The sequence below is a fragment of the Macaca fascicularis genome, chromosome 8 (genome assembly GCF_037993035.2).
Source record: "Macaca fascicularis isolate 582-1 chromosome 8, T2T-MFA8v1.1".
NCBI classification, from domain to species: Eukaryota; Metazoa; Chordata; class Mammalia; order Primates; family Cercopithecidae; genus Macaca; species Macaca fascicularis.
In genome coordinates, this window is record NC_088382.1 from 80,472,859 (window position 1) to 80,497,621 (window position 24,763).

Here is a 24,763-nt window from a genome sequence, read left to right on the forward strand (position 1 = left end):
ACACTGCCAACATTCTTGGTGCACCAGGGAACACATTTGCATATTAAGGACTGAATGGTCCCATAATAAAGAGACACCTTTAGGTTAGTTCAATCTAGTGATTCCCAGATTTATTTGGTTATGACCATCTATTCCCCCAGTAGTCCTCACCAATATTCTGTGGAACGAATCTGTTTATTTGCAGAACACACTTTTGAAAAGGGTTATTCTGGATATCTATAAAGTGTTTTAAATACGGTACATTTTAATGAGGTTATATACCAAAATAGCATAAACACCAACAATGACAGAAACATCCAGGATGCAACTTGTGAAAGTAAAAATTTTTATTTTGATTGACTTCTCAATGTATAGTTCAGTATAATGCCAGTTTTTAATGGCAAAGATTTGGTTCCACTGAAACTCCATAATGCTACAGAGAGCTACTACTTTTTGCAGGAAGTAGGTAAACAGCTGGAAAGAAAAAGGACAACTTCCTAGCAGCATGGCAACTTAAACTGCAGATCTAATAGGTCTGCAACTTTTACACTAAAAATGGCACAAACAGCCGGTGACACAAGTGAGAAATGGGGAACAAGATGTGAACACTGAAAGGAACAATATATATACTGCAAATACAATGAATAAACCAAATGTAGCTATACGGATCTTAAAGGATAATTATAGAAAAGGGAACCAAATATTTTCCTCAAATGCTTTTTAGAGCCTTTCTGTAGAGATACAAATATATATATATATATTTATCCAAAAATATGTTTTATACAGATAAATGTTTCTCAATTAAAGATGGGACCAAAGCTATAGGTATAACATAAAGCACATTGTCTTTTGTAAGACTATTTATCCACCTGAATTTTCAATTTCTTTAAAGTTAGTGCATTAAATGTTTTCCAAATATAATTACCTGACATTCTTTTTATAGATATAAATCAAGTAGGCATTATGTTTTAAAAGGGTTTGCAGGTTAAACTTTTCTAAGATGCTGTGCATATTAAACTTATTATGAGCCCCATTAAGAATCATTATTAATAAACATATCAAAAAGGGCTATATAAGTCTGATTTTCCTGTTCATAGTAAATATTTTCTGATTTCCAGGTTACAAGTATTGAAAATGCACAAGAAAGATTTTACTTCACAAGCACTTTTAAGAATATACTTTGATTTAATATGTATGTCAATAAAACTCCACATGTTGTAACCATTATGTTTTTGTTTTTAAAATGGGGATGTAATACTAATAACCACTACCTATAAAATGAAGCACACAATTGTTTTGGCGATTTTACAAATCTTTTTTTCCAGGTGTAAAGGTTACAAAAATTCCTAAAAATTAGAGAACACTGAAAACATATTAAAGTTTGACATCCAACTTTATAGTAGTTCCATTTTACCCTGAAAGATAACTTAAAAAATATGGCCTTCTTAGAACAGGCCACTCTGCTATTATAAAAAATTGGTGACAGCAAGAAATTGTATCACTGATATGTGGAATTTTTGTAAATAGTTTTCTCTCCAAATCATTAGAAAAATGTTCAAAAATAAAAACAAAATAAAATATGGTGGTGGTCCCTAAACTATTTTGAAGGCAGGTAGCTTAGTCTAAGCTAAAATATTTTTTTCATTCATAGCAATAATCCTCCCCTCAAATGCCCATTAAAAAAATGCATGAAACAGTACAACAGCAAAAATCAAAGAGCACAGACTGTATTTTCAAGAACAGAAAAATCTCTAATGCTGAAAGATATAGTAGAAAGCAGATTTCTTTGGGGACATTAATCAATTAGTTTATAATTCATTATGAAGATTTTTCTTTTCTATTCCGGGGAGAGTCTGCTACATTTGAAGTTAATGTTCCATTTACACCATTTTCTGCAAAAAGAAAAGAATCTGTGTTACTTTTATAAATAAATGCAAGTAATAATCTTTATATGTAAACATACCTTCAGAAAAGAAAATGTAAAATCCAATATATACTCAGGTGAAATTTATTTACCAGTATTTAACCAATCACAAAACCTGGTTAACATGTTTAACACAATGAACTGAAAGTAGCAAATTCAAAGAAAACTACTATTAAAAGCAGAAAAAAGTGACAGGACAGAAAACTATTTAAAAAGTTACAAGAATTTAAAAATAGTAATCAAGAGAAATACCTTCTGTAGAAATAAACTTTTCACATCTGACGGCAAAGTCCTTGGGGATATTTGTTTACAACATGCTAAAGTTGGCGTTTAGGATAATTCCCATGTGGAGGGGTGTATTACGGCCTTCTTTTTATTTATTTATGTTACTGTTGTTTTTTCAGACAGGGTCTCACTCTGTCACCAAGGCTGGAGTGCAGTGGCATGATCATGGCTCAATGTAGTCTTGAACTCCTGGGGACAAGTGATGCTCCCACCTCAGCTTCCCAAATAGCTGGGACTACAGACATGTGCCACCACATCTGGCTAATGTAATGACCTTCTTCAAGCTACGATGGAGTAACAAATGTCTCACTGACTCTCTCCAAAAATGTAAGAGTTGCATACAGAAATGGATGTTTGAGGCAGGGATAATGGCTTGCACCTATAATCACAGCACAAGTGGAATCCAAGCACAGATATCATTGAACTGAATAACAATGAAAAAGACATAATGAAACCTGTGAAATACGGACTGGGCACAGTAGATCACGCCTGTAATCCCAGCACTTTGGGAGGTTGAGGTGGGCGGCACCTGAGGTCAGGAGTTCAAGATCAGCCTGGCCAACGTGGTGAAACGCCATCTCTACTAAAAATACAAAAATTAGCTGGGTGTGGTGGTGGGTGCCTGTAATCCTGGCTACCTGGGAGGCAGGAGAATCACTTGAGCCCAGGAGGCGAAGGCTGCAGTGAGCTGAGATCCCGTCACTGCACTCTAGCCTGGCAATAGAGCTAGACTCCATCTCAAAAAAACAAAACAAAACAAAACAAAACAAAACAAAAAACTTGTGAAATACTGTTAAAGTGGTGTTGAAAAGTTTACCCTTAACTGAATGTAATTGATAAGAGATACAAATTAGTGCTCCAAAGATCCAGCTCAAGAAGGTAAATCACAAACAAAACTGCAAATTAAACCCAATGAAAAGGAAAGAAGAATAGAAATCAATGATCCAGAAAAGACACAACTAGGAAAATCAACACAAAAAGACAAATGTTGGTTTTGCCTGATGGAAGAAAAGATAAAAGGCTTACGTTACTAACACAAGAAATGAAAAACAGGAATCACTCCTCATTTACAGGCATTAACAGGATAATTAAGTTCATATGAATAATTTTATGCCAATGTATTTGCAAATTTATTATGAACTAGACAAATTCCTTGAAAAACACTATTTACCAAAAGAGAAACAACTAAGAAACAGAAAATGTGAATAATAGTATCATCTTTTTTTTTTTTTTTTCTGAGACAGGGTCTCACTCTGTTATCCCAGCTGGAGTCCAGCAACATCATCTCCACCCACTGCAACCTCCACCTCTCAGTGATGGCAGCAGCAGCCCGTATGGAGTGGCTATCGCCATGACATTGGCTGTAGGGTGGGAGGTGCAGCCAGGGCTGCATGCTTCACATAGCTAGCAGGAGACCCATCCCTTTCAGAGTTGGAGGGGTGGGAGCCCTGCACTCCTGGGCGCAGCTGCAGCCACCCAGCCGTAGCCGTTGGGGGCCCGGGAAGCCCCACTGCCTCTGCAGGCTTGGAAGTGCCTGCTTCCGCTGCCTGGCCACTCTGCAACTCCTGGCATCCACTACTATTTTGGAGTGAAGGTGAGACTGACCATGGGATTAGAGCAGCACTGATATGCCAGCTCCCTGCTCCCTTGGCCATCGTGACGGTGAGTGCTGACAAGCATGAGAGGGAGGCCGAGGGGGGCTGAGGGCAGCTTGGTGTGGGCCTGCAGGCATCTCTTGGAATGACCAGCCTAGGCACCATGGATGGTAGGTTGATGGCAGCAGGAGGCAGAGAGCTTCCTTGGCAGAAAGGCGTGGGCCCCTGGTGAAGCCCCCCTCTTCAAGCCAGGGACGGCCTGAAACCTGGGGGCCCGGCCGCCAGTTCCATGGACTGGAGTGAGAACTTATAGTGCTTTTTCTGGGCCTGCCCATGGACCAATCATTATGCACTTCCTTCTCCCTGAAGCTTATAAAAATCCTGGACTCAGCCAGACTTGGGCAGATGATGAGACTGTGGATAGGAGCTAACCATGAGGGCTGCACAGATGATGAGATGACCTGCCTGTGGAAAGGAGCTAACCAGATCTCCTAAGAACTGTTTCGCCTCTCAATGAACCTCCTCTCTGCCTTGCTCACCTTCCAGTTGCCTGCGTACCTCATTCTTCCTGGATGTAGGACAAGAACTTGGGACCTGTTGAATGGCGGGACTAAAAGGGCTGTAGCACAAACAAGGCTGAAACATGCCCCCCTGCTCACCACACTGCGCATGACAAGAAACAGAGAAGAGCTGTGGTCCTTTGGGAAGCCCAGATCTAGGGGCTCCCTGAGGCAGTGCTGTGACACCCTCTTTGGGGTTCTGTGGTTCTGGCCACCTCCAAACTCTGGGGATACCACCGCGTTCCTCTTGTCCAGTCATGGATGCCTGCAGTGGAAGCCACATGCAGTACATCTGGTCCAGCTGCAGCCTCACACAGAGCCAGCACCTGTGCTGGTGCCTAGAGCTGCCTGCCCCGCAGCAGAAGCCTGTGTGCCTGGCTGTGCGCAGTGGCTAGACCTTGTGTGTGCTTGCCCACACACTCCCTCTTGCTCCGCCCCTGGCTCATGCTTGGCAGGTGTGGGATCTGGGCCGGCAGCTCAAGTCAAGCACAGCCTGTCAGGCTGAGTGGGTGGAATGAGCCCAGCGGGTGTAAGCAATACTCAGGCAGAAGGCACCACCAGTCATAGAGGTTTCCAGCTGCTGAAGTGACACCTCAAGGGTGACATTAGGATCAAGGGATCCTCCCACCTCAGCCTCCCAAGTACTGGGACTACAGGCGTGCACCACCATTCCTGGTTCATTTTTGTATTTTTTTGTAAAGATGGAGTTTCGCCATGTTGCCCAGGTTGGTCTTGAACTCCTGGGCTCAAGCGATCCACCCACCTCAGCCTCCCAAAGTGCTGGGTGCCCAGCCAATTGGTTGAGTCTGGTGGGCAGATCACTTCGGTATAGGAGTTTGAGACTATCCTGGGTGACATGGTGAAATCCCATCTCTACAAAAAACACAAAAACTAGTGGTGTGGTGACATGTGCCTGTAGCCCCAGCTACTCAGGAGGTTGAGGTGGGAGGATTGCTTAAGTCCACAAAGTTGAGGCTGCAGTGAGCCAAGATCATGCCACTGCACTCCAGTCTGGGTGACAGAGCAAGGCCCTGTTTCGGAAAAAAAGACGACTCTAGGTCAGAGGGCTTAGTTGGTGAACACTTCCAAACACTTAGATGCAAAAATCCTAATGAAATAATGAAAAAGGGAATTCTGCAAAAGTGATGTACAATGGTCTCCCCTTATTTGCAGTGTTGCTTTCCATGTTTCAGTTACCCACAGTCAACCATGGTCTGAAAATAGGTGAGTACTATATAATATTTTGAGAGAGAAAAATACCACATTCAATTAACTTTTGCTACAATATGCTGTTATATGTGACTAATTTATAAATAAAACTTTATCATAGCTGTATTAGGAGAAAACATAGTATATAGAGTCATACACCACTTAACAGGCTATGTTTTAAGAAATGTGTCAGGCAATTTCATCATTGTGTGAACATCACAGAATGTACTTCCACAAATCTAGATGGTAGAGCCTACCACACACCCAGGCTATATGTTATAGCCTATTGCTCCTAGGCTAAAAACCTGCACAGCATGTTCCTGTGTGGAATATTGTAGGCAACTGTAATACAGTGGTAACTATGTATGCATCTAAACATATCTAAACATAGAAATGGTGTAGGAGAAATACAGTATAATTTTATAGGACCAGTGTCATAAATGAGTCATGTATGCACATATATTGTATAGCTGTTGACTGAAATGTCATTATTTAGCACATGACTATATAGAGTTTGATACCACCCCTGGATTCAGGCATCCATTGGAGGTTTTGGAATGTATTCCCCCAGGGAGACTACTGTATTATCACCAACTTGGATGCATGTCAGAAATGCAAAATTATTTTAACATTGATAGTCAATGCAATTCACAACATTAACAGAATAAAGAAAAACTCTATGACTAAATGTTGCAGAAAAAGCATTTCTTAACATTCTACAAGTCATGGACACAAACTCTTAGTAAAAAATATAATACAAGAGAACTGAGTAAAGGGCATCTACAAAACATTCTTAATAATGAACTACCGAAAGGTCTCCCTCTTATATGAGGAACAAGAGTATTCATTTCTTGTATTCAATATTATGGTATAGTCCTAGCTAGTGTAATACAGGAAGAAAATGAAAAGGTATAATATTTATAGATGATATAACTGTATATTTTAGTGTAAACTTTAAGTGAATTAGGAAGATTTTTTCAGTACATGGATAGTATCTTAAAGAAAACAAATGGCATTACTACGTAACAAATAGTTAAAATTGTTTTTTAAAAAAAGCATGTACATTAGCTTAAAAAAGAAAATATCTGAGAATGAGTTTAATGAAAAATGTATGAGATTCCTATACAGACACCTATAAAATATCTCCTTCAACAACTCTTCCACTGTTTCTTGGCATTTTGGCTAAGATCAAGTGAAGACCTCTTCCAAAAAACAGAAAAGGAAAAAACACTGCCCAGTTCGTTCTATGAAGCCAGTATTATCTTGATACTAAAACCAGACAAGGATGTTACAAGAAAAATACACACCAGTATCTTTTATGAATACAGACATAAAAAAACCTCAACAAAATACTTGCATACCAAATCCATCAAGAGATAAAAAGGATCATACACCATAACCAAGTGAAATTTATCCCAGGAATGTAACATTTGTTTAACATCTGAAAAGCAATGTAATCTATAATACCAACAGAAAAAATTAAGAAAACCCCACGAGGTTATCTTAATAGATGCAGGAAAAAAAGCAGCTGACAAAATCTAACAACCTTCCATGACAAAAATAAACAAACCAGGAATCAGAGGGGAACTTCCTCAACCTGATAAAGGTCATTTATGAAAAACCCATAGCTAACATCATACTTAATGGTAAAAGACTGGACGGATGTCTACCCCTAAGATCAAAAACAAGACAAGGATGTCTGCTCTATTTCTGTTCAACACGTGAGGTTCTAGACAGGGCAATTTGGCAAGAAAATGCAACAGAAAACATCCAGACTGCCCACCAAAAAGCAAAAAACAAAAACCTATTTGAATAAATAAATTCAGCAAGGTTGCAGGATACAAGATCAATATACAAAAGTGAATTGTATTTCATATACACTGGCAATGAAGAATCTGAAAATGGAATTAAGAAGATGGTTCTATTTTACAACAGCATCCAAAAGAATAGGGTTAAATTTAACGAACTGCAAGATGTATACACTGATAACGATAATTGAAAGAGATTAAAGATCTAAGTAAACAGACATTCATGTTCATACTCTGCATATCAACCTACAGATTGAAGGTAATCCATACCAAAACCCCAGCTGGCTTTTTTGCAGAAACTGACAAGCTCATTATAAAATTCATATTAAAATGGCTGGGTAAGGTGGCATGTGCCTATAGTCCCAGCAACTTGGGAGGCTGAGATGGGAGAATCCCTTGAGCCTAAGCGTTCAAGTCTAGCCTGGGCAAAACAGCAAGATCTTGTCACTTAAATAAAAACTCATATGGAAATGTAAGAAACCCAGAATAACCAAAACATCGTGAAAAAGAACAACATTGGGGACTCACATTACCTGCTTTCAAAACTTACTACAAAGCTACAGTAATCAAGAGAGTGTGGTATTGGCATAAGAATCGATCTACCAATAAATGCAATAGAATTCATGATCCAGAAATAAACTTTTTTTAATAATGATTTTTGAAAAGGGTATCAAGACAGTTCAATAGTGAAGGAGTCTTTTTAACAAATGGCACAAGGACAACTGAATATCAGGATGTTAAACTGAGTGTAAAAATAGTATAGCCACTTCAAAGAACAGTTTGGCAGTTCCCTTAAAATGTTAAACATAGTTACAGCATGACTTGGAAATTCCATTCCTATGCATGTACCCAAGAGAATGAAAACACATGTTCGAACAAAAACTTGCACCTAAATGTTCACAGCATCATTATTAATAATAGCCAAAAAGTAAAAGGCACTCAAATGTCCATCAAATGATGAATGGATAAACAAAATATGGTATATATCCATACAATAAGGTTCCACACAATGGAATATTATTTGGCTGTAAAAACAAATGAAGTCTTTATATATGCTATGACATGAATGAACCTCAAAACATTATCTAATTGCAAAAGACCACATATCACATGGTTCTGTTTACATGAAATGTCCAGAAAAGGCCAATCCTTAGAGACAGAAAATAGATTAGAGAGTACCGGAGCAGAACGAAGGGGGAAATGTGAAGTGATGCTAATGGGCATGGGGTTTTTTTTGCAGTGATAAAAATATTCTGGAATTAGATAGTGGTTTGTACAATTTTGTGAACATCTGTTAAAAATGACTGAAATGTATACTTTAAAGGGTAAACCTTATTGTATGTGAATTACATCCTATTAAAGCTATTAAAAATATTACTTGGAGAAATGAAAGACAACCTAAATAAACAGAGGTATATATCAGGTTGAAATAGTCAGTTATCCCTAAATTGATCTATAGATGTGATGTTATTTCAACTCTATCCCAGCAATTTTTGTGGAAATTGGCCAGGTTGTACAATTTTTTTTTTTTTTTTTTCTAAAGAGGCACTATGTTGCCCAGGCTGGAGTGCAGTAGCTCTTCACAGGCATGATCATTGTGCACTGCAACCCTGAACTCTGGGTTCGAGTGATCCTCCTGCCTCAGCCTCCTGAATAGCTGGACTACAGGCACCCCCCACTGCACCCAGCTCAAATTGTACTAAAATGTATTAAGAAAATGCAAAGGGCCAAGACTTGCTGGGACAAACGTGAAAAAAAAAAAAAAAAAACCAGGCTGGAGGATGTAAATTATCAGGTATTAATACTTAGAAAAGAGTAAACCAGAGTGGACGTATTCTAAAAACTGGAACTTCCTGTGTTACAGCTCTAAGCATAATATCATATACACACTGAAAAAATTAACTGTAGTATCAATGCATTTTCAATTTTTGCAAAAGCCATAAAGAGAAAACAGGTTAAATGAAGGCTTAAAGACAAAGAACCAAGCAATCAGAAGTTATATAAAAAAAAAAAAAAGCTATTCCACTTGGGACAAATGGGCAGATGGGAAGAGGTTGTGAACAGCTTTTTAAAATGTGAATAAGATGCTTGAAAACAAACGACCATCCTCTAGTTTAGTTATTCACTAAACCTGTCCATAAAGTTTGGTGTAAAGTGGCTCAAAGGTAACCAAGAAGGGAAAACTTGTCAAAGAGAAATTTAGTGGACAGTTTTTGAGGGGAGTAACTGAGTTTCCTCATCCAAGGGATCACCCAATTGTGGAATGCAGTAAGATTACTTTGCCTCTAATTTTGTTAAAAAGCAGAATAATATTTTCTTTATAAGACCTTCAAACTAATAAATAAGATCCCACAACAAATTTTTAAAAAGTTTTCTACTTCTATGAGTTTTTCATTGCTTACTAAATACAAACCTGTTCCTTTTTTAGAAGATCTGCCTTTAGTTACTGTTGGTTTCTTCTTCACAGCTGGTGCCTGAAAAGCAGAATGTTCCCTCCACCTCCGAAGCTGAAAATTAATGAACTTCCACATCATGAATGCTTGAGTAATGCAAATGGATGCCAGAACAGCAATTCTAAGAAATATTAAGAAATCAAAAGTTACAGTGTATAAAAAACAATGCCACTGAATACATTCTATCTTCTTTAATAGTATTTAGTAATAATTTTGAGAAAATTGTATTATCAGTGCATTAATAATTTATCCTAAAAGTTAAATGCTTTAGTACTTCACTTTAGACATGTAAAATAGCAAAAGGTATGAAATAAAATCAAATGAGTATTTTCCCCAACCTCATATTCATCCTTTTTTTAGATGATTCAACATAGAGAAACTGATAATATATATTATCTAGCTGTATAAAGTGAAAAAAAAGTTAAATTGATTATACCTAACAGCCAACACATTGAAGTTTCCAGTACTGAAATCCAGCTTCTGATTCTCTGCTCTTGCAAGGCCAAAACCAACAGTCAGTACTGAAAGAATTAAAGTCAGAAGTCTTCCAAAAACAAAAAGAACTGCCCACAGAGAAAATCTGCAAGAAAAAGACTGTAAGTCAAATTCCTGAAATCTCAAAAACAAGATTCTATTAGAAATTAGATTCCTAAGTCAGGCGTGGTGGCAGACGCCTGTAATCCCAGCTACTTGGGGGGCTGAGGCAGGAGAATCGCTTGAAACCGGAAGGTGGAAGTTGCAGTGAGCTGAGATCGTGCAACTGCACTCCAGCCTGGGCAACAACAGCGAAACTCCCTCTCAAAATAAATAAATAAATAAAAAGAAACTAGATTCCTAATAAGTAACGGCATATTAAAATAGCATTTCTTATTCTGCAAAAAAGAATTTTGTGTCAAATATCTGGGAAAGCCTATATACCACACTCAAAGAGATATAACACATACTAGCCTATTTAAATTTCTAAAAAAATCCAGTAAATAAATGTTTAATTTTCTGTTTAGCTTATCTCTTTTCTTGTATAAGAACTATTAATGTTCCTCAGAACTACTAGTATTCAGAATAATTTTGGAAAATGTTGGACAAAACAAACCAAAAAAGCTGTGTTATAAAGAACAGGATGCCTAATTCTCAATTAAGAGTCCCAGTTTTACTTTTTTTAAGACAACTTTGCACTAATTACAAGTTATACCTCTCCAATTCTGTTTTCAGTTCAATTTCCCCATCAATATATTTTAGTTATCTATAAGGCTAATTATCTATTGTTTCATTTTCTTCTGAGAGTTCACTTCTCTATCACTCCTCCAAAAGAAAAACGATTCAATAAACAAAGTAGAAGTTATAACAGAAAAGTAAACCCACAAAGTCTTCAAAATTGCAAGATATAATTCAGTATCTCTCTAGCTGAGAAAGGCTCCATTTTAGAGAGTAAAATACAAAGTCTGAATAGAGAAATAATTTCATTTTATTTAAAGTGGCTACTAATCGCTTAAAAAGTAATATAATGGCCAAAAGCCATGGATCTTGGCAATGTCAGGCAATGACTTTAAATACTTACTACACGAGAAATAGAATGGCTAAACAACTTACCCTTTCTGATACTTTTCATTGCTAAAATAAAACAGGCGAGAAATGTGGAAAAGAAATTCAACAAAATAATGTAGCACCAGAAGAACAAGTCCTAGATGATTCAAGCTGTTAAAAGAGGAAATTGAAAATGCGAAGATTAATTACCAATTAAGACAGGTCAGCATACTATCTGCCCAGCCTACTTACACACCCATGAAATATCCCAACTCACTTCAAAAGGTAAGCTCCAGCAATGTGGAAGAGGTAAAGACCAATGTAGACAAGCTGACGAGGAATATCCTCCTGTAAAAAAATACATTATAGATTAAAACATGCTAAAACATTCCTTTCCTTTTTTTAAGAGGTGGGGTTTTGCTACGTTGCCCAGGCTGGTCTCAAACCCTTGGACTCAAGAGATCTCCCAACTTTGGCCTTCCAAAGGGTTAGGATTTCAGGTGTGACCCACTGTGCTTGGCTCATTTCTGCTCTTTAAGAATAAGTGAAAAATGCAGAAGTAGGAGATCTGAAAGCTATTCTGCCCTCACCCCACCCCAATCTCTCATCCTCAATTAGGTATATAGCATTAGTAAGTCACTTAACCTCTGCTGGCTTCAGTTATTTCATCCATAAAATGTGAATACTTAGATATGCTTCAATCAGATAAACTCAAAATCCCCTTTAGAGCTAAGATCTACGGCTCTTCTTTCTAATGAACATGTATTAAATGACACAATATTAACCATAGTTACATGCTGACAATTTGATGTTCCTCTAATATTAAAATTGTTATGTTTATAGTAGTAGAGACACTTTTGTCTACCTAAAACAGCATTCACATTTTCAGCTCATGCTTTAGTCCCTTGTCAGTCAACACAAGTTTAACATTTTTTATTCTCATTTATACTACTCCTTAATTGTATATTATTTTTCCTCAATTACTTCGTAAGCCCAAGTACCTAGATTTTATTTTTACTTCTTTTTTTCTCCCACAGTTATCTAGCTGAGCTGGTTATCTCAGAAACAGTATTTTTAGAAAACACAAGTCAAGACCCACTAGTGGGGCCAGGTGTGATGGTTCATGCCCGTAATCCCAGCACTCTGGGAGGCCGAGGTGCGAGGATCACTTGAGACCAGGAGTTTGAGATCAACCTGGGCAGTACAGCAAGACCCCGTCTCTACAAAAACTACAATTAGCTGGGTGTGATGGTCCCAGCTACTCAGGAGGCAGACATGGGAGGAGCATCACTTGAACACAGGAGTTCAAGGTACAGTAAGCTATGATCATGTCACTATACTCCAGCTTGGGTGACAGAGCAAGATTCTGTCTCTTAAAAAAAGACCTACTAGTGGATCATGAAATCAATTTTGGGGTCACACCAGCATCTTTTAAAACATGAAATAAAATAGAAAATGTGACCAGGCACCGTGACTCACACTTCTCATCCCAGCACTTTGGGAGGCTGAGACAGGAGGATTGTTTGAAGCTGGGAGTTTGAGTCTAGCCTGGGCAACATAGAGAGACCCCACCTCTACAATTTTTTTTTTTTTTTTTTAATTAGCCAGGCATGGTGGCATGTGCCTGTAGTCCTAGCTACTTGGGGAGCTGAGGCAGAAAGATTGCTTGAGCCCAGGAGTTCAAGGATGCAGTGAGTTAGGATTGCATGACTGCGCTCCAGCCTGGGTGGCAGAGCGAGACCCTGTCTCAAAAAAAAAAAAAGAAAGAAAAAGAAAATGCTAGAGTATATAGCACATTGTATTATGAAAATTCTATTCCACATTTTACACACACACACACACACATACACACACACACACAAAATGAATTATGATGTAAAAAGCTTTTCATCTTTGGTTGCAGTAAAAATGTTTACAAAACACTGACAGTGATAAGCTCAACAGGCCAGCCTACTGACTGATGAAACACCTATACCTCATTTCTAATTTCCTTTGTTTTCTTCGTATATATATTTACAAGGATTGTATTAGTCTGGTGAGTACTATTCATGTTCTACAGTTACTAATTAGAACGACGGAAATGCTGGGTTGCTGCTGGCAGGCTGAACCGTGTTCTTCTGCAGCCTCACTAAACTTATCTCTTGCATTTAGCATAGTTAGGTTCAGGTCCATTGGTCCTCCATTTCTCTGTGTTTCAGTATAGACAGCGACTTCACCAAATCTTCTGAGGAGGAGAGATTTTTTAAAGTCTACTTTTGAAATGGAAAACTCTTCTCTAGTAAGAATGGCGCAAAGATCAAGCGTTAGGTAGAACATAAGACAGTCTGAATATTACTATTTACAGTACTGTATTTTGGGACTCTTAGCAAAATTGATACCAAGTTTACTGTCATTCTTCCAACTGAAGAGAGACGTATCTCTGAAAGTAGACAGTCTTAAGATCCTCTCTACATAATTTGTAAATTTCCAATGAAATATTTCAGCTTACAAAAGGAAGGAGAAAGGGTGTTGAGATAACACGCAACCACAAGGGAACCTCTTCTCTCCTATTATAATAATTTCAGAAAAGCTCACTTGTAGTATTATCAATGCAATTTGACGTACAATGCATGTAGAAATGCCACTATATATATGCCACTGTTTCCCAGTGTGGTGTGTACATTAGTACTGAACAAAATGATTGTACACAGTACACAATGAAATACTTTTATTTAACTGTAACTAAAATTTTAAATAAAGTATTTTACGCTGAGCATGGTGGATCATGCCGGTAATAACAGCCCTTTGGGAGGCTGATGAAGGTGGATTGCTTGAGCCCAGGAGTTCAAAAACCAGCCTTGGCAACATGGCGAAACCCCATCTCTAAAAAAATACAAAAATTAGCCAAGCATGGTGGTTCATGCCTGTACTTCCAGCCACTCGGGAGGCTGAAGTAGCAGGATTGCTTAAGCCTGGCAGGTTGAGGCTGCAGCTGCAGTGAGCTGTGACTGTGGCCACTGCACTCCAGCATGGGTGACGGAGCAAGACCTTGTCTCAAAACAAAACAAAAACCCAAAATATTTTGTTATTTAATATACCTTAATAATTAAAATGTCAAAAGTATGAATTAGTAGTATGTGAATATGGCAAAGCAGGAAGGTAGCCACATAAATGACTAGGTATGAGAAATACTGCCACATTCTTTCGTATGTGTTACTCAATGCTCCAAATTTCAGAGGAGAAAACAGACCAAGAAAACCCTTAAAACTTATGAGGGGAGCTTTTTAGTTTTTAACTGTTGATTAAACTCATTTCATGGCATAAAAACTTGAGTAAGGCAATGTAAAAAAAAAAAAAAAAAAAACTAATTTGCTGGAAAAACCATAATGCAATGTAACTACTTAGGAGGATTTTTTTTTTAATAATTTAAAAGAAATCCAACTAAGTTTTTAAAATTGACACTGGTCAATTAGCAGAGAACCTAAGCTGCCTACTCCTTTCTTCTCTGACAAGACTAAAAACACTATTACAAATTACAAACAAACTAAGTTTCAAAAAGCCATTCCATTTCTGATCTTTTATCTTTAAATTTCAACCCAATTAGATGAAGCACAGTTGTGCTTGACATTAGCTAAGGACAAATCCATAGAGTTTCTTTCCTAAGTTTAGGTTCAACTTTGTATCTTAGCACTGTACCTTCTTTTTAAAAAATAGAAACATGGTCTCACCATGTTACTCAGGCTGGAGTGCAGTGGCTATTCACAGGTGAATTTATGGTGCACTGTAGCCTCCAACTCCAGGGCTCAAGTGATCCAGCTATTTCAGCCTCCTAACTGGGACTACAGGCACCCACCACTGTGCCTAGGAACCTTACCTTTCCGATAGCCAACTGAGTCAGTAACAATAGAGGGTAAAATGCCATCACTAGGTTCCATCTTCACAACCATCAAATGCCTATGCAAAAGTTTTAAAAATAGTATCTATTGCTTTCAAAAAGACAGGATTATCAAGAAACCTTTTTCTAAGTAATGGTCCATTCAGCTTTGCACCAACTGACCAGTGTCTCTAAAACAGTGTTTGTACACTCAAAGCCTACCACAGAAAAAGTAAAAATGAGTAAGAGAATGGGTAGTTAAATACTTGTGTCACTTACTAGCCGAGGGACCTTAGGCAAGCTAATTAATCTCTCTGTATAATGGGGATAACAACAACAACAATACCAAAAAAAAAAAAAAAAAAAAAAAAAAAAAGATGAGTAGAATACCTCAAGGGGTGGTAGGAATTGTGGCTAACTTAACACACACCCTAGATAAAGGTATTCCCAAATGATTACAAAAAATACATGGAAGTAGGGGTAGTGTACCGTGAGTTTTATTTTATTTTTTAGAGACGAGTCTCATTACATTGCCCAGGCTGGTCTCAAACTCCTGGAATCAAGCCATCCCCTTGCCTCAGCCTCCCCAGTAGCCAGGACTACAGGTGTGTGCCACCATGTCTGGCTTACCATGATTTTTAAAATGAGAAATTTTATCTAGAAAATGGCTACTTTTTAGCATCCCTGTGGTAGGCCAGCCTCCTGCAATGTTCTCCATTTCCTCTGGGGTTACAGCCCTGATGGCACGGTGTTCACATGTCTGAGGCCAACAACAAAGCCTTGCCTAGCACCAGCAGCATGGTCTCTGGATGTACACATTTACACGGGTTCTGGGGAAAGGGAGAGAACAGAGAAGGCTGGGAGAAATCATAGCAAATTCTAAAATCGTAAATAACTTCAAGTGCCATTTTCAGTTGTTATTCCAATATCTTTTTATTAAAAAATATAACATACTTTAAAAAATTTATTAAAAGAAAAACACATTTCTTGACTACACTATACTGAAAAATAAACAAAGCTGAATATCACATATATGCCCCAAATATAAGGCAAAGATTTCCCCCCAAACCTCAGATGGTACACCTTGTAATTAAATCTTTACAAAGCTCTTGCATTATAGAGCTCTGTATTAATTATCTTGAACAAATGTTTGTGTAAGACACATACAGCTGAAAACTTCAATCAATGTCATTTTTAAAGGTTTATAAGGTCTAATAAAGGAACCAGTGAGACAAAAGATGATGTTATGATGTGGAAAAAATGTCATCAGATTAAAAAAAGTGGTTCTAGTGATGATGAATGACAGATACTAACATCAAAGTTGCATATGAAAAGTGTAATGCAACTTTCATGAAGTAGGAAGGGGGAAAATACTATTTCTAATACTTTATACGATATGCAATTATATGTACAAATAATTATACGTATGTATAATTAAACTAAAATTGAATATTAGAAACATTTGGCTATTTCATGACTTCCCTAAAAGCTCATATATTCAAGATGTCTAAGAAATATTTTGAATCTTCTCATCGGCAAAAGGGATAACTGTTTATATACACAGTATACATAGGTTTTCTCCTTGAAAGAAACTAAGTTTTTTGTGACTAACACACCTCTTGAACTGCTACTAACAGCGTTCCTTTCTTTCCTATTTGTCTGTACGATTGGTTCAAAACAATCACTGTACTAGTTTCTTCCAGTAAAGAGTTCCAAAAATAATTTTCATAGAGTAAATTTTAAGAAACTGTTTAACACATATGCAGCTGCTACTTTCAAATTATGTTAATTACTTGAAACAGTTACTTTCAACTGTCATATGCAGGTGTTAAAAATAGTTTCAGTTAAGTTCTAAGTTATGCAAATTATTCCATAAAAATTAGATTGCATTTCTGGAGAAGTGCCATCTGGCAGGAACTGGTAAGAAAAGAGTTTCAGGAACTAAAATGAACAATTACTTTGAAATGTCCCTCCTTACTTACCATAGTCAGTGAACAAGATATAGACATGGATTAATAATGAAATCCAGAGGTATCTGTTCCTAAGTATACAAATACCTGAAGAAGGCTTTAAATATCTGAGCCATGCTACTAAGACATCAAGAAACTATGATATTCTCAGTAGCGCTGTCCAACGGAACTTTCTGCAATCATGGAAATGTTCCGTATCTCCTCTGTTCAAAATGGTACATACTAGCCACAGTAGCTAATAAGCACTTGAAATGTGGCTAGTGGAGACAAAAAGGTCAGTTTCACTTTTCTAAGTTCACGTAGATGTGACTAGTAGTTACCATTCTGGACAGTACAGCTCCACAATACCTACGATTCACATTAGGAGCTTACTAAACATGGAAGGGCTACTGGAATCTGGGTCTAACAATTTTATCTGAAGACAGTTCTAAGTGAAGCGCTTAAAAATAGAAGATCTTCATCCTATTCCTTATGATCAATATAGCTGGAGAAACAATCTACTTTATAAAAGAAATCAGCATAAAAAGAACTTAAGTGCCATAGCATATGGCCTCTAATTTGGTGCTGTTTTCTAATCCTAGCAGACAACACGAATGACGACAGATACACAGAACACAGACAAGAAACAGTAGCAAATCAAGTGCCTCGTCCATGAATTAACTATTTGTAGCACACATAAAAATAGTGTTTTATGGCTTTTGAGTAGGCAAAGATAAACTAGTCACCAGACTGGCTGTCACACTTTTACTCCAGAAGATTTGTCAAAGGGGATTTAAAAAAACAAAAAAAATTTTAAATGCGGGAAAATGTAAACATATATACAACAGACAGAAAAGATTCTGACACACCCATAACTCAATCATTATTAATAAACGACCAAACTTGTTTCATCTGTATCCCTCTTTACTTTCCTTCACCTGGTATTATTTTGAAGTAAAATCCCACAGAGGATTTCATATATGAGAATTAAAAAAAAAAAAAACCAAAAAAAACCTCCCAGAAAAAAGGGAAATGAAAGTACTTGATTAATTTATCCGAGGGAAGAGGTATTCCAGGAAAAAGAAGTGATGTGCTGGGATTACAAAACTAGAGACTATCAGTGTGCACGAAGCATAAGGAGCGAGCAGAGGAAGAGGTCCCAGGAAGACAGTGGCGATGGGAGAAACTCTCAGGGCACAGTTGAGCAGCATTACTCTAGTTTAAAATAATAGGGAGCCAATACTGGCTTCAGAGGAGACAGGGTAAAGAAAATGACTTTTGTGATAGCATGGAAACCTGACTTCAGAAGCACTGAGGGTGAAACTAGGCAGGAGGATTTTGCAGTGCTCCAGCAGTTTACGTATTTGTTCAAATAAAACAAACAAATATCCTTTCAACATGCTAAAAAGGGAATGCTCTACCCATTTCAGGAGAAGCTTTGCTGGTGAATATTTAAATATATTTTACTTTTTTTTCCAATACTGAATTTTGCTTTAGGACTTACACACAGAACTGTCAGTTGTAATGTGACTAATCCTTTTTAGCTCACTTGTGAAATAATTTGCTAAGAATATCAGTAAGATAAAACAAATATTACATTTAAAAATTTGTTTAAATTTTAATTTACATTACCACTAATATAATTTTAAGACAAGACATTAACATATCAAATGTAAAAAAATCTAAGCTAAAGTACTGACTGAAGGTGTTTTTTTTTTTTTCCAAAAAATGCTTAAGGATTTTAGGCTTTGTAGAAAGGGGGTTGGTGGGAGAATGATGGGGTAAGAGTTTAGGTAAGAAGAATGGAGGAAGGGCAAACATGTAAGGAAATACTTAATTTTAGAAAAATTTTTCCAAAAAAAAAAAAAGACAAGACATTTTTTAACACTACAAAATCCCAGCTTACTTTTTTGGTTTTCTGGAAGTAGAGTTCAGGAAAAGCATGAAGCCAGTAAGCCAGCTGTGATATGTAGAAAAACTTCATTTGAAACCTGTACAACACAAGAAAATGAAGAGAACCTTTTAAAGCATAATTTTTTTAAAAAAACAGTAAACAAATACTGGAAATCAGGATATACTAAGTAACTATCTTTGTGTTATCATTCCATACAGTATCTGTGCACCTTTAAACAACTCTTCAACAACTGCTTTCCCCATTTCCCTGTGACAGTCCCACCATTGGACAAGATCCCTGGATTAAACAGCAGGCAAAGATACTATCTGCAGAAAGCTATTGACATGTAAGCCAGCAGAGAGGAGTCAGAGCCCCTATTAGTTCATTAATACTGACTAGTATGTCATGTTAGCTACTGAAAACATAACCCACACGTCTACACAGTTTCATCAAGACAAGAAGGGGAAAAAGACTGACACAAAAGCAAAGGCTCATAGGTTAATAATCACCTGAAACTGAAATAATCCCAATTTCAAATACCCTCTTTTTTTTTTTTCTTAGGCAAATGTGGTAACTGTACCTGGTTGGAACATGGAAAAAGCCCCAAATAAATGGAGGCAGAGCTAGGATTAAAGAGAGTCAGAATAAGGCATACCAGGGCTCTCCAGGAGCTATATCATAATCAGTCTAGAACTAGTACTCTTCTCTTGACATTATATTCCTCTAGCCCTTCTGCTTCCTCTTTATTCTCCCCTCTCCCTCTCCTCCAGAAGTCTAAAACAGAAAACACAAAGCCAATCTAATTTCTCGGCAGTGGGGGTGGAGGGAATACGGTCCCACATAAATACAATATTTACAAAGTTCATTGAACTAATAAAACTTTAGAAATCAGAGTATGATTCAGTAGAGTGGGTATTACTGCTGGACTTAAAATATCCACAGTCACGTTATTCTCTTCTTTCCTTCATATCTTCTCCCTTCTCCAATTCTCACATCACAATGTATTTACTAAATACTGTCTAGGTGACAAGCACCTGCACCGTATCCGGCACAATGAAGTACATAAAATAATTTTTACTGCTACCAAGGCACATATAGTCTCAGTGGCTATGGGCACAATGCAAGACTTACAAAAATGAGACAATTATAGAACAATCAAAACAATATATGGACACTACCATATATATATAAAACATCTACCAAAATGACAAATTTGGGGATACGAAAGACCAATACAGGCTAAAGTAGCAAGGAAAATTAATATAGAATAGTTGTACTAGAGCTGGGCTCCAAAAATGAATTATTCAGATGTCTTTGTAACCACTGAGCACTTTAACCTAGCAGCACTGTACAAACTAGAGAAATAAACAAAGAAACAATCCCTAACCTCAAGAAGTTTATAATAGAAGAGAGTAAGAAGGGAAGATGTCAAAAGAGACAGAGGGTGTGGAAAAACAAAAGGAGCAAAAGTATAGAGAAGATGGAGTCATAAAAAGGAGAAAGGATAAGTGAAAAGAAAGGAAAAGAAGCGAGTACCAAATTAAGATTATGTTAAAATCAGTTGTCTCAAGTTTACAAAGAAGTTGAAAAGATTAGAATAGAAACATTAAAAAAAGGTACACAGCGTTTTTTTTTTCTTATGGCAGTGGGACTGTCAAAGACATATTTTCATCTATTTTATGCATTTGCCTAAGGTCCTAACGAGAATAACAATGAATTCTGATTAATAGCAACATGACCATGGTTCTTAACAAAGAAAGGGCTGCTAAAAATTACTTACGTCATCAGGTTATGGGGATAAGCCCTCCATAAGATAGTTGGGTCTGAGATGTAGTTTTCCTAAGAAAGAAGATACAAAAATTAACCTGTGAGCATAATGCAAACTTCTTGGAAAATAAGACATTACTTTCATTTCTCAAACATTTACAGTTCCCCACAGTAGGTTGCAAAGAGTCCACTGACGTCAAACTCCTTAGTTGTTTTAGTTATTTTCAATCCAATTTGAGTTGGTTACTTGAGCAAAGTGAAAATCAATGATATAAATGAGATATGGAATCAAGTAAGAAACAATTCCTGGCCCTAAAAAATCTTTCAATCCCGTAGAATAAAAATACACATAGACAAACATAAAACCACCAATAAGAGGCAGAATAGCGACCAGGAGAGAAGAATTTTGTCTTGGGTAATCCGAAGATTTCAGGAAAAGTTTGTAGCATCTGACAGGAGACAAAGGATCAGGGCACTACCGAGTTTTATGGAATTACATCAATAAAATACTGCCCCAATTTTTTTCTTAGATAATCAGATCTATTCAGTGAGAATTACTGTATACGTAAAAAAAAAAAAAGATTAAAAAATAAAATCTAAAGTGATTTTTGTAAGCGTATTTTCCCACAGAAGTATAACTTTTATATTTTTTTAAAAAAATTTATAATAGTTTTCAAACTAAAATTTACATATTACCTATAAAGTATTATTAAAGCAGTAGAGTAAAATCGAATGAGCAATGGAATAAAAAGCTGAATTTTAATCTACCTGCAACATGAAGTGCTTTACCCTGGAAAACTCCTGTTATTCATCTCTAATACAGTGATTAAAAAGAATTATGTGTCTGACAAACTCAAAAGTATGTAAAGTATGGAACACCATATAAATTTAAGGGATTATTATCACTAACATTAAAGCAAATACTGCCTTTTTCTCATTAGTAATAGTGACATAAGTAAAGGTTTTGATTGCCATAACTGAAAAGTTATAGAACATTTAAGAAGCTTGGAAAACACTGGGGCTGTTTCTAAAGGAGGAAATGACTGTGAACATTACAACTCATGTAACCTAGTGGGAGTATCACTCACATCTTAACGCTTTTTGCTGATACAGAGGTATCTGTAAATCACAACAAGTTATAAAAGTAAGGCTGGGCATGGTGGCTCAGGTCTGTAATCCCAGCACTTTGGGAGGCGGAGGCGGGTGGATCACTAGGTCAGTTCGAGACCATCCTGGCTAACATGGTGAAACCCTGTCTCTACTAAAAATACAAAAATTAGCTGGGCGTGGTGGTGTGTATCTGTAGTCCCAGCTACTTGGGAAGCTGAGGCAGGAGAATCGCTTGAACCCGGGAGGCAGAGGTTGCAGGGAGCCGAGATTGTGCCACTGCACTCCAGCCTGGCGACAGAGCAAGACTCTGTCTCAAAAAAAAAAAAAAAAAAAAAAAAAAAAGATATAAAAGTAACATTCAGAGTGACTAAAAATGAATAAGCCTTTCTGAAACAGTAAACATAGATTTTTTTCTGTATAAAAAATACCTAAAAGAGATTTATCACTGAAACTCTTAACTTATGCTAATTCATTAGCAGAGTTCCTAATCTTAGATAAGGAAGGAGAACAACAGCCTAAGACGACATACTTAAAAGAGATGAGAATGAATGACATACTTACAGAGATTAGAATGAATGTGCCCCAAACACAGGCAAAAAGGTAGAATGCACTAAGCTGACCAGATTCATTAAACTTGCTGTGTTTCGTTTTGGAGAAGTGCATTCGCCTGTTAATTTTCTAAAAATAAAAACAGCCATTAGTAATTAAGAATAAATTATAAATTATATTTAATATATGACTATCAGATTATGGAGAGCTAGTACTTTATAAGGTATAGATTTCCAAAACTGCATACTTACATCCAACATATACTCTTGAATAACAGCATGAATAATTATTGCCACTAGCATGTAGAAGAAAACTGTAGCCAAATCTTTGATACCATAGTAATAAAGGGACGCTGATTCAGTAGCTTGTTCTTCTGAAGACCAAAAAGGACACAAATACACAAAAATATATATAAGGTTATAAAAACAGCATTAAGTACAAGTTATAGAAACAAAGAAGAATAACCTAATAAAAAAGTTCTATATAAACATCATAAATAACGTGGTCTTGGACATCTTGAGTCTTAGGAGGGCAATGAAAATCAAGACTATCTAGAAATCTAAAGCTTTAGAAATTACTTACAAAGATTTGACACATTAGTCACAGGCACCAAAGACCAAAAAAGAGGGAAGAGGAGGCCACACTCAATAAACTGATACTATCACAGGGGTATAAATTAGGTTGATAAAGTTATACTTAGCCTATTGACCTATTTTTTGCAAAGGGCTTTTGAAACTTTCTACTTCTACTTTCAAACTACACACTAAATTATGATTCTGATGGAAAAGCTGATTTGACCTGTATTTGATTTAGTTTTGATCTATAAGCAGCAGAGATAAAGGCAACTACTAAAGTTGTTTTTAATCCTTACAATTGCTATAATTTTTCAAAAACAAATCTTTATCAAATACTTGTGAACTGATGACACTTATTCTCAAACTTTACGTTTATGGGGAACATATGTAAAAGAGCTTTATTCTTCTCTCGCAAATTCAAATTTCAAAACAGTATTGTAGTTTTGAGTAACCTGATAACTAAATCACTAAATTAAATATTTTCAAAACTATACATAACTGAACAAAAACCCAACTCAGGGGCTAGGTGCAGTGGCTCAACCGTGTAATCCCCACACTTAGGGAGGCAAGGATTGCTGGAGGCCCAAATTCAAGACTGACCTAGGTAGTACAGTGAGACTCCATCTCTACAGTAAATTGAAAAATTAGCTGGGTATGGTGGTGTGCCCTTGTAGTCCCAGCTCCTGGGGAGGCTGACTCAGGAGGATCATTTCAGCCCAGAAGCCAGAGGCTGCAGTGAGCTATGATCACGCCACAGCACTCCTGCTTAGGCAAATTTGGCAAGTCCCTATCGTCTCTTAAAAATACACACATAAACCACCACCACAACAAAAAAACCCCAACTAAATGGGGTATACTACATTATCTTACATTTTAAACAAAAAACTGTGCAGGTTTACTGCCTAAACCAAAGAATACCCCATCCCTCGCCCATGCTAGTTAATTATATCACTGTATTAAATTACAATCAACTTCTAAGAAACACCTAATTTTTACATAGATTAAGAAATAACATTTTAGAAATAAAACCTAATAGTTTGGATGCTGTTACCAGATAATTCCTAGAGTTTACAAACACATTTTCTGGAATCAAAATAATTGTTAAAAGTAGAGCACAAGAAAAAGTGAAAATAATCTTAGAAGGATTGCTATTACAGGTCCAAAATGTAACTTGCAGAAAAACTAAATCTGCCATTGTGCTTTTAGAAGCCTTGAATGAACAATGACATTTAAACAAATTTTAAAAATATCTTTTCTTATAATTTTCTTAGGAAAAAATCAGAAGGCAGAGAAAGCAAAACAAAATTCTTTTATGGAATTTCAAGTCCATTCACAAAAATATATAGTAAACAGAAAACATATATAGGGTAAAGTTAATCAAAAACATCAGATCTTGTATTACAAAATGATCAAAATAACATTCAGTCACATCATGGATGAGATCTCTGACGATTACTTAATGCAGGACCTAGTATTCATGAAAATTTCCAAGTTTGTTCAACTGAATTTCTATTTACGTAGAAAATTATTAGTGTAAATTACCTACCTGTTGCGGGGAGGGTGACATTGTACTGAAGAGTAACGAAAATGATAGAAGCTTTTGCTGTTATCTAGAAAGAAGGAAAAAAAGATCAAGTCAATTTGTGACCCTCTCCCAAATAACAGATCGGGGCAAAAACTTTACAAAATCTGTCCCTAAATCGAAGCACCAACGGCCCTCTAGTTCCTGTGG

The 24,763-nt window shown here is 36.7% G+C and overlaps 1 protein-coding gene across 2 annotated transcripts in view; it reads right to left on the minus strand.

The window, feature by feature from the left end:
* Positions 1–311: 311 nt before the first annotated feature.
* The window catches only part of TRAM1 (translocation associated membrane protein 1), a 32,780-nt gene continuing 8,328 nt past the window's right edge, over positions 312–24,763 (minus strand). For both annotated transcript variants that reach the window (XM_005563514.5, XM_065519360.2), the window contains exons 2-11: positions 24,578–24,641; positions 22,708–22,829; positions 22,469–22,585; positions 20,811–20,869; positions 19,043–19,127; positions 11,612–11,682; positions 11,401–11,505; positions 10,250–10,393; positions 9,774–9,934; positions 312–1,871 (exon numbers count right to left, since the gene is read on the minus strand). In XM_005563514.5, coding sequence (XP_005563571.1) covers positions 1,798–1,871; positions 9,774–9,934; positions 10,250–10,393; positions 11,401–11,505; positions 11,612–11,682; positions 19,043–19,127; positions 20,811–20,869; positions 22,469–22,585; positions 22,708–22,829; positions 24,578–24,641 — 1,002 coding nt within the window. In that variant the 3' untranslated portion in view covers positions 312–1,797. The remainder of the gene's footprint in view (positions 1,872–9,773; positions 9,935–10,249; positions 10,394–11,400; positions 11,506–11,611; positions 11,683–19,042; positions 19,128–20,810; positions 20,870–22,468; positions 22,586–22,707; positions 22,830–24,577; positions 24,642–24,763) is intronic.